The sequence below is a fragment of the Diuraphis noxia genome, unplaced genomic scaffold (genome assembly GCF_037042655.1).
Source record: "Diuraphis noxia isolate RWA-SAM2 unplaced genomic scaffold, SU_Dnox_SAM2 contig0001, whole genome shotgun sequence".
In the NCBI taxonomy this organism is placed as follows: domain Eukaryota; kingdom Metazoa; phylum Arthropoda; class Insecta; order Hemiptera; family Aphididae; genus Diuraphis; species Diuraphis noxia.
The window spans coordinates 71,157,757-71,169,095 of NW_028301711.1; the positions used below are offsets into that span (position 1 = coordinate 71,157,757).

General features: G+C 35.0%; 1 protein-coding gene across 1 annotated transcript; it reads left to right on the top strand.

Moving 5' to 3' along the window:
* Positions 1-225: 225 nt before the first annotated feature.
* LOC107167066 (uncharacterized) lies at positions 226-675 on the top strand. Its single transcript, XM_015515956.2, has one exon. The coding sequence runs from the start codon at positions 226-228 to the stop codon at positions 673-675; it is 450 nt and encodes a 149-aa protein (XP_015371442.1).
* The last annotated feature ends 10,664 nt before the right edge of the window (positions 676-11,339 follow it).

Genomic DNA, 11,339 nt, shown 5'->3' on the forward strand with positions numbered 1-11,339 from the left:
ATTTGGTCACACTGCAATCTAACAAACGTCAACATGGTCGTTCGAGATCACGGTCAAAATCTCGTTCTGGTAACAACAATTTGTGTTACTATCACGATCGTTTCGGTGTGTCAGCCAGAAATGTAGATCACCGTGTGCTTTCAAATCGTCGGAAAACTGATTGGCGCGGTGGAAGCGAACCAGTCTTCCGCTGCTAATCACAGCTGCCGTTTATTCGTCACAGATATGCGTTCCGGCCGGCGTTTTCTTATCGACTCTGTAGCCGACATATCAGTTCTAACGCCATCTGCCGGTCAACGACCCACTTCCGAAATTACGCTTACCGCTGCTAATGGCACGCGCATTCAAACCTACGGACGAAAAACACTGAATCTCGACTTGGGACTAACTAGACCGTTCACCTGGACTTTTGAGATCGCTGATGTTAACAGGGGCATAATTGGAGCAGATTTTCTACATTACTACGGTCTATTAGTCGACGTCCGCCGTAACCGTCTAGTTGACTCGAATTCCGGACTGGCATCAAAGATCATTAACACGAACACGGTTTCGCAAACCATTTGCGTGGTCTCCCAGCCACGTACATGGACCAAGTTGATTGCCGACTATCCGGAAATTACACGCGAATCGCCCGTGCCCACAGCTTTCGCGCACAATGTCGAACACGTTGTTTAACCTAACCGGACCACCGTTGTTCTCGCGTCCGCGTCGCCTCGCACCCGATCGTTTCGTTATCACCCGAAAAGAATTCGATTTCATGCTTCGCACAGGGATTTGTCGACCATCGGATAGTACGTGGTCTAGCCCGTTATTACTCGTCGTCAAGAAAGACGGTTCATTTCACCCACGTGGAGATAATCGAAGGTTGAATGCCGTCACTAAACCCGACCGGTACCCGCTTCCACATATACATGATTTCACCAGCAATCTCTACGGTAAGACGATATTTTCTAAGCTAGATTTGGTACATGCTTACCACCAGATTCCTGTCACACGCGAGGATATCGCAAAGACCGCTGTGACAACGCCTTTCAGCCTTTATGAATTTACGGTCATGTGTTTCGGTTTGAAAAATGCAGCACAAACTTTCCAACGTTTCATCAACAACATTCTTCGTGGCTTGGATTTTGTTTTTGCTTATATTGACGATGTGTTGATTGCGTCAAGCACAGAGTCCGAACACGAAGCGCATTTACGTTCAGTACTTGAACGATTTCGAAAATTCAATGTCGCAATTAATGTCAATAAATGCATTTTCGGCGCACAACAATTAATTTTTCTCGGCCACATCGTTAACGGCACCGGTTGCAGCCCGCTGCCTGAACGGATAAGCGAAATCCAAAATTGGTCTCTTCCATCTTCGAAAAAAGGACTACAACGTTTCCTGGGTTCAGGGAATTATTACCACAGGTTTATACCTAACGCTGCACGATTGCAATCCCCGTTGTTCGAACTCGACGCGTCGATCAAGAAGAAAGACGGAAAACTAATTTGGACACCCGAGACCCGCGACGCTTTTGTTAAATCTCGAGACGCTCTCGGCAACTCGTTGCATTTGTTACACCCAAAACCGAACGCCCAACTACGACTCTGTACAGACGCATCTAGTACGGCTATAGGTGTAGTGCTGGAACAGGCACGTGATGACTCTTGGGAACCTCTTGGATTTTTCTCCAGAAAGCTAACGCTCACACAGATTCGCTATAGTACTTTTGACCGAGAGTTGTTCGCCGCTTATGCAGCAACCAGACATTTCTTGCATCTCATCGAAGGTAGACACGCTGTTTTACTCACAGATCATAAACCGCTCACCCATTTACAGTTAAAACCGACAAGTACAGCGATATACAGCTGCGCCATATCAGTTTCATCGCACAGTTCGTGCAACAAGTTCACCACATACAGGGTGACACAAATTTAATTACAGACGCACTCTCCCGACTTGAGACCGTCACTCTCCATGCACAACTTCCGGATTTCATGACATTGTCTAAGGACCAAGACGAAGACCCGGAACTCCAACGCATACTTAACGCCACGTTGGTCAGCTCTTTACGTTTAGAAGCACGCGATACTGGTTCAGGACTGGTCTATTTCGACACTTCGACAACCGGCAGGTCACGTACGTACGTCCCCGTGACACTTCGACGTCGCATTTTCGACATCCTGCACAATCAGGCGCATCCCGGCATCAAGGCCACCCTCTCGTTGGTCAAGAAGCGTCATTGTTGGCCGGACATGGATCGGCAGGTTCGCAATTGGACCAAACACTGCACTGTTTGTCAACGGACCAAAGTTCGCCGTCACGTGGTATCACCGACAATGCCTTTTTCAACACCGGACCGACGTTTCGGCACGTCGACTTGGTCGGACCGTTACATTCTGCCGACGGTTGCAAGTACATTCTTACGACAATTGACAGGTATACGCATTGGCCAGAAGCTTACCCATTAGCAAACATGTCAGCCCATGCCGTTGCCGAAAAAATGGTTTCGCAGTGGTTTTCGCGATTTGGAGTTCCTTACATCATTACAACAGACCAGGGTAGACAGTTTGAGTCAGAGCTATGCACTGCACTCAGTCAAACTTATGGTTTCCAACACATCCGAACTTCGCCTTACCACCCCCAGGCGTATGGCCTGGTGGAACGTCTTCATCGTCCGTTGAAAGCCGCACTGGCCGCTCACAATAATCCTTTTTGGACCAGAAGTTTGCCGACTGTATTACTCGTGTTGCGAAGCATCGTCAAGCCGGATTTAGGTTGTTCTCCTGCAGAGATGGTGTATGGTACAACTCTACGTTTACCGGGTGAGTTTTTTCATTCCGTACAGCCAGAACCGCGAACTCCAGACTTAATCTGCGCACTTAAAGAATCTATGTTAATGATTCGCCCAACTCCGGGTACGGATCATTCCAAACACGCAATCTTCGTGCCGGAGCAGCTCTCTACCACGACACACGTTTTTCTTCGAATCGACGCGACGCGGAAACCCCTCCAACCGCGTTACGACGGTCCATTCGCGGTGTTAGAACGCAAAGACAAAACTTTTAAGCTTCAACTCCATAACTGGACCAGCCGGATATCAATAGACCGCCTCAAGCCCGCTTTACTACTTAGAGAAGACCCGATCGCGGACCACTCTTATGCATCCACTCTCTCGGAGATCAAAACACACAGCATCAATTTTCAACAACGACTGAAACAAGTTCGTTTCTTTTTACCAAGGGGGAGGTAGTGTGGCGTCTGCCACCTCTATCATTATTTATTACTATTATTTTTATATTTTATTGTTAACGCGGCAGCGCAGTGGCCGTCTCGTGATTTCCATCTCCACTTTATGCGACAAGGCCCCGCTCGTTATAATCAATCTCTCTATCGTCGTTCGTTTTGCGCCGTCGCGTACTCCACGTCATTGTAATACGTTTCTCAATTTTTTTGTAATAAACTAGGAAACGCCGTTGGCGTATTTCCGCGAGTAAATCGACATCTTTCCTTTTTTTTGGTTAATCGTCGACCATAGGTCACGACAACAACCAAATTAGCTATGGTAATGATTGTTATTAGATATTTTTGATATATTCAAATTAGGAACCATAGTTACAGACTAATAGTACAAAACAAAATAATTATATATATATATATGTCATAAGCCATTTGAAAAAATTTTCTTTTTTTGAAAAGACTATAGGCTCTTTAGTCTTTGCAATGGGGTAGCCCGTTTGCGAACTTTACTTATTTTTTTACCAAACGGTCTGCTACCTTTCAGATTTATTGCATACGGACTAACAGCACTTAGGCGTTTTAAGAACTACGGTCTACAATCATTGTAATATAATAATGACTATATTTTACTTATTTTACACGTGAAGTTTAGTTTATTGAACTACCCACTTCCATAATATCATATTTTTTAATCAATCTTTATTGCTCTTGCTCTGCTCAGTGTTTTTAATAAATAGTATAAAAAGCTTGACATGGAAAAACGGATAAAAAAAATATCAATATTCGAATATTCGAATTATTTACGATAGAACTATTCGAATATACATTACATTACTAATTGCTACCTCAAGAATCATTATCGTCGGTGTCATCAGAACAATGACCTAATAAAACAACTCTTAATTTAAGTGCATTTTGCTAAATTAAAATAGTTTATAAATAATTGTATTACTCTATTATCTAGTTATGCAATTAAAAAAAAAAAAAAAGCGGGTAAGTCATGGATGTCACTCTGCTATACAGTAGGTTACTGTAATGGATGGGATTAAATTTGAATGCAATGATAGGTATCATTGTATACGAAAAACGATTCTGAACGGAGTTGATTTGTCAGTCTAGGATATATTGTATTTAAATATTGTCATATATTCTATTTTGAAACAAATATTTTATTTTTTAATTAAGACGCATTTTGCATAAGGCATGGTTAATCAATTAGTGTAATTATCATTTAGTTATCATAATTCATAATACCTTATATTATCATAGATATACATATACCTGGTTTGAGGATAAATCGTTATCATTGCGCGATTTCATAAAAATTTAAAACTCAAACATTCAAAACATTTTTTCTATAATGACGCTTCAAATTTTCTCTATAGTTATTTGAAGCAAAACTTAGTGTTGAATTTTATAACCTTAGATAAAAATACAAACAATATTATGAATTTTGAACTACAAAATAATTCGCAAATATTCATGGTTTTGACGAATTTTTGTCAATATTTGAACTTCAAATGCTAATTAAAAAAAATTGTGCCTATGCATTCTTATAATTTTTTATTCACTATAAGAATAACGTATAAGGAACTTTTTATTAAATTTTCAAGTATTTTGATAGGGCCAAAAAAATTTTATCGACACTTCAAAAAAATGTTTTCAGACAAATTGAAAATTTCAGTTGTCTATAAATATCTCAAAAAAAGTCAAAATATGTTGAAAATTAAATCATGTAAAGAAAATGCCAATCTAAATAACTGATAAGATTTTCAAGTATCAAGTACGACTTATACTTTTTGAATAATAACAAACAATTAAAATCGTTTGAGGATAAATCGTTATCGTTACGCTATTTCGTAAAAATTTAAAATTCATTTAAAACGCATTTAAAATTTTTCCTATAATGATGCTTCGAGTTTTCTCTATAGCTACTTAAAGGAGAACTTATGGAAAACTTAGTGTTAAAAAAAAAAAATTATGATTTTTCAACTTCAAAATTACTTGCAAATTTTCGCGTTTTCGACAGATTTCGTAAAATTTTGAACTGTAAACGCTTATTTAAAAAAAATTGTGACTTACGATTTTTAATTTTTTTTAGCTACAATAAAAACAACTCATAAGGAACCGTGTATTAAATTTTCAAGTTTTTTTGGTCGTCCAACATTTTTTTTACCGACACTTCAAAAAAAATTCTCAAAAAAATCAAAAATTTCAGTGGTCTATAAATAACTCAAAAAAAGTCGAAAATTAAATTGTATATAGATATCACTAACATTAACATTTGGTAAAAATTTCAAGTATTTACAGTGATTAGTTTTTAAATTACAACCATATAAAAATATCGATTTAGTCGAAAACTGATTTTGCGTAAAAATTCCCGTTTTTCTGTCATTTTTTTTTTGTTTTTCTCGATTTTTTTTGAAAACTGTTGGAAAATGTTTACTTTTGACTCTATAACGCACCAAGGATATTCACTTTTACATCGGAAACCACCCCCAAAGTTTGAAATTGAAGCATTATTTTGACTAGTTATGCTGTACAGAGACACACAAAAAAAAAACACTCACATCATTGTAAAATCAATACATTTATCACTTCGTTCAGAATCTAAAAACATTGTAAAAATAAAGATTTTTTTGAAACAATAAGAATTTAATAAATGAAAAAAAAACAAACGCAGTTTTTGCAAATGTTAATAAATTAAATAAACCACATTTTATGATAATCAAATTAGCAAAAAATATTAAATTTTTATTGATAGATACATAATAATCAAATATAATTATTATATTATATCGACAGTATTGGTAGCTAGAAGGTATATATTGGAAATAAAAAAACTCGATAAAGTATTTTTACTTGCTTATCTCATTATGTTATCAAAAATTTAAATAATTTTCATTAATTTTAACATAAATTAATTGTTAAAAGAAGTGAAAACAAAAAAAAATCGTATTAAATGTCTAGATTTAGACTATAATAATTTTTATTGGACTCCGAATAAGCAAGATTCTACTGTAGGTCTGTAGGTCTGTAGGTATAGCTAGTTATTGCAGGTAGATATTAAATAAATAAAATAAAATTATTAACCCTCGATATAATCATAATATTATTTTGTCTGCTGTGCATGCTATTGTTTTCGTTGTTGTTGTTGTTATTGTTGTTGTTTTTGACCACCACGACTGCACGATTTATCGTTTTTTTTTTTTATAATCCCGATATAATAATAACATTATATATTTTTTTTCGTTTAACGATTTTATAATCGTTTCCAGATGGGTAACATTATACCAGCTAGTATAGCTACGCTTGGTATATGTTTTTACGTTATCCCTTTTTTTCGTGCACATAACGGCCCCCCATCCCTCCCCGTGGCAAATATTATGTCGAGCATAACCCGGCGAAACTATATTACACATAATGTACTCATGTATACATATATAGGCGCCTAAGCGGGGTTGGATGCGAAAAAAAATCAGGTCGTCGGTTGACGGATGAGGCTGGGCCGGCGTACCCTATTTCATCCGCCCGCGACCGATGTCTATATAGTATAATATACGTATATATATATATATAAATTGTGTCTTATTCGCACCGGGTCTTCCATGGGAACCAGCTACCTGACTCTCAGACCAGTTCTCATCGATCTCACACACACACACATGCGTGGTTAATAACACAATAACGTGCGATAGTGTGGCGTTACAGTATATTGTATTATATACATGTTATAATAGACATAATGTGTTTTTACTCCTTGCAATCTGTCGAGTTATATAATAATTCCCCTTTCGGAGACGTACGGAGACCGAATACAGGTGACGATTCGAAGAGAATGCCACATTTAGTAAAATCCTATGCGGCGATGCAAAGGAGTAACAGAGTGCTGATCCGTCGTCGTTTTGGTGACTTTCTAAAGTATCGTTCGGTCACCGTGAGATGCTACACCCAACGTTGGCATAATCTGTCTGTCCGTAATGACTATTTGAACGAAATGTACCGGCACAGCGATGTGTGACAGAACTTTCCGTTTTCATATATCACTTGACCTCTACTACAAGAAACTCCGATGTAATGTTTCAGCGATATTTTTCCATGGAGGGCTAGACCTATATGATATGAACATCAAAGATATTTAAAAAATAAATACATATTACTTATCTAATCATATACGATATGCTCAAACATTAGTATAGGACATAAGCGCCAATATGCAATAATCATATGCCAATTATAGTAGGTATACATATTTTTTTAAATAGACAATATATGACATAAGCCCTGAAGGTATTAAAAAGAAACTTAATTTGCACCAATATTGATGTATAAGGTATTTCAAAATATTACCAATATACCTACATTTTTGTTTTCATAAAACTGTTTTATTCTTACAGGTGTTTTTTGTTGTTCTGAAATGCATTGCCACTACGGTATAACTTACGCAAATGCTTATATACTAACACAGAATACATAAACTAATATGGTATTATAGATTATGATAATGCAGAGAAGTAGAAATATGATTACGGTATAGGTACGACACATCAAACAAATCTAAAGCTCAATCATCGTAAACAAATTAAAATAAATTTGTCAACTAAAATTATATTACCTACGCGTAGTTTCGTTTAATGAATCATTTGAAATTGGCAGTTTCAAATATAATATCATGAATTCATGAATGAAGCACATCACTGGTATCAGAGATTTTGGCGTTTTTTATTGTATAAAATTATTTTAATCTCTTTTTAGTGCTCATGTTTTCTCACTATTGTTAAGGGTCTTAGTTAATTAAACATTTTTTTTAAATTCATTCCTAAGTATTTTATTCATCAATTAAGTTAATTAAATACTTGTAGAAAAATATTAAGATGTATATACTTAAGTCATCATAAAGTAAAATAAAAAAATTTAACCTAGATTTTGTAATATTGTAGGTGTACGCAGTACGTCACTATATTCGTATTTTATGTGGACAAATTAATAGTATTTTAGTTGACATAAAAATATGTAAAAATCGGAAATATTATATCATAATTCATTATCCAATAAACAGTTTTATTATTAGATAGTCTATGTTATTCATTCATGTACTATAATATTTTAGATATGAGTTCGGTTAATTTATCAACCGATCAGGTAAGTTTCGACGATTAAAATTGAAAGTGTGATGCAGATTACAACATATAACATTTCGTTTTTTGTCGTGGTGTAGATTATCAAAACTAATGTTTAGATGTGGCACAAATCACGAAAACTTAAATACTTACCTACTAAAACACGATGTCTTACCGTGTTAAAGATACAATTTTTGACCACTTTTACCGCATAATATACCGAGGAGTTAAAGGCACGAACATAACTGCGGATATTCAAACGGTTATAGCACCCAAGATGCTGCAGCAGAGAGTTGTTGTGAAATGAAAATTCGACTATCGGGACTACTGTATACAGTCGTTGAAATGTCCGAAGGGGGTCACGTTGAACATTTGTGAAGATTATGTTTCGTACTGAAAAAAACTTTATTATTTACGTTTTACCCGAAGGTCCATATCACGATTCTTTCAATAAATACAAATTTCCAAAGTGGTACATATTATTTTTTAAGCACCCTGTATATACCTATTATGCATACTAGACGAGAGCCGCGGAGAAAGTGAAAGGGTTTTTTGGCCGATCGGTCCCACACTCACGCACGTGTACTTAAAAATATATGTATATATACCTAATATTATTATGTTGAATACGATACGTCTGAGAGGTGAGACCCATCGCTAAAGATGTGTGTGTGGGTACACTCTGCCTGCCTGCGATTTCATCATCCACACGCCCTGCTCCGACACAAGCGAAAAATATTTGCCGCCGATTGTTGTTGCAGTACACCGACATATGGTTATCGCACGCCGGATTGCAGGCCTTTATTTTCGGAGTACCTATGGCATTATTATTATTATTAAATAAACTTAAGCAGTATATAATATGGCCGAGATAAACTCCTTCACCACATTATCGAAAGTGATGGTGATCGAAAAGAAAGGGATATATTATTACTATTATTGTTATTATTATTATATATTGTCCTTAATGATGATGGGTTGCGCAGAATGTGTGCTGTGTAGGCGTTCTCGGCGTTCGCTCGACAGACGTTTTTCTTGCGGGTAGGCAGGTACCTGTGTTATAGTATGTACAAAGGTACATTGTTTATAATTTTTTTAACTGCGCACACACGTCTGTCTGTCGAATGGGTTCGTGGTGCAAAAAAAGGATTGTAGCCGGTTAAATAAAAAAAAAACTGCCACCCTCGAATTACTATACCCATTCTACTGCAATATCGTGGGTGGAAATCTTATTAATTTTTTATTATTTTTTTGTTATCCAACAGCAAGATCTTTTTTCGCGATTCTATAGGTAAGCACTTCGTTATTCGTTTATTTACACATACGAAACGTACGAAATTCGATGGAAAAACATCATTAAAACGAATTATAATTTATAATAAAATTATATAATAACAGCCACTGCGAAGAATGATGCCCAAAAATGGTTATTACTTGTAATATTATATACTTTCAGCTATGCCATTTAAGAGGATTTCAGCGCACTATTTTTTTTCTCTTTCTGGTTCACTCGTAACATAGACAAAACGCATATACGCAGAATCATTTTTTCTATATCTTGAAGTAATTTTAGAGTAGAACCTCCCATTACAAAAAATTTACCATATATATATAATTATTATTACCATATAATAAAGTTTGAATTTCTTTTAGTTTGAATTTAAATTCAAAAATGTTTAGGTAGTCGAAAAACTGTAGTTACATTTTTTTTTTGCTTTTATTACTACAAATTATATATTATTATTATTGTATAATAATAATATTCAATTAAATACTGCATGGATACCAGATAGTTTTTATGCATTTGGATATTCAAAGGCTGTTCAACATATTTTGCAGGCCTGGCCGTTTCTTAACGCACTTTCAAAAGTAACCAAATTATGAGTAGGGAGGTACATAATATTATTATGCATTAATTAAGTCAATACATAATATTGATAATCTGTACTAATGTACCATTATTTAGTGTCCTCGTTGAATATACACAGGTGATAAGTATTGTATAATATTATGATAATTTAATGCATTTTTGTATTCGATGTGCAACAAAATAGTAAGTCACATTTTTAACGACAACAACAATAATAAGAAGGAACAGAAACAAATATAAATACGTATTATGGACGTTTAGTGGTGCGGTAATATTGGTAAATTATTATTGTTTTAGTATAATAGTTTTTAATCACCATTGCAATACACTTGTTGTGGGGGCATGTCAAAATAAATTTGTATGGTTACCTATCAATAATACGTACGTATTGGGACATTCATTTCAGATACCTATATTCAAATAATTGTATATAATATGTATCTATATATACTTACAAAATTGAAAATTATAACTTATAAGTTATATTGTATTATACTTGATATAATAATAATCCAAAGTTTTTAGTTTTTAAATTTGACCTATAGGTACCCTGCTACTAATGTTTCTTGAAAAGATAATCTTGTCTTAATAAATTATTTTATAAATCCATTATTATTATTTTTTTATATCATATTTCAAATAACCACTGAAGTTATTGTGGCACTTTATAGTTATTACAATTATAATCTACAAATAATATAATAATACAAAATACGCATTTATATATATCACCTTCTTCTTCTTACATAGGTGCATATATTATATATTTAGATATTGTACTTATTAGAAAACTAGTTTAAAAATCTAATATAATATTTTATTAGTTTTTATTAGAAAATTCATAAAAAAAAAAACACTACACCCACGTGAAGTAATTCGAGTTAACGACCAGGTGATAGTCTTATATTATTATTATTTTTTTTTTTTTGCTTGTAGGAGCCTATCTCTATATTATTTTGTTTGTGAACATCTGAACCCGTTCGACTGAGGCGTGCCCGTGCCCGGCTATCGAACATAATATAAAACGTGTCTGGCAAACACTCGGTATCTGTAGTACCCACATAGTATAATAATACTTCTATCGTTATATTGACGAAACGGTTTTGTCGCTTTTATTGTCATTATC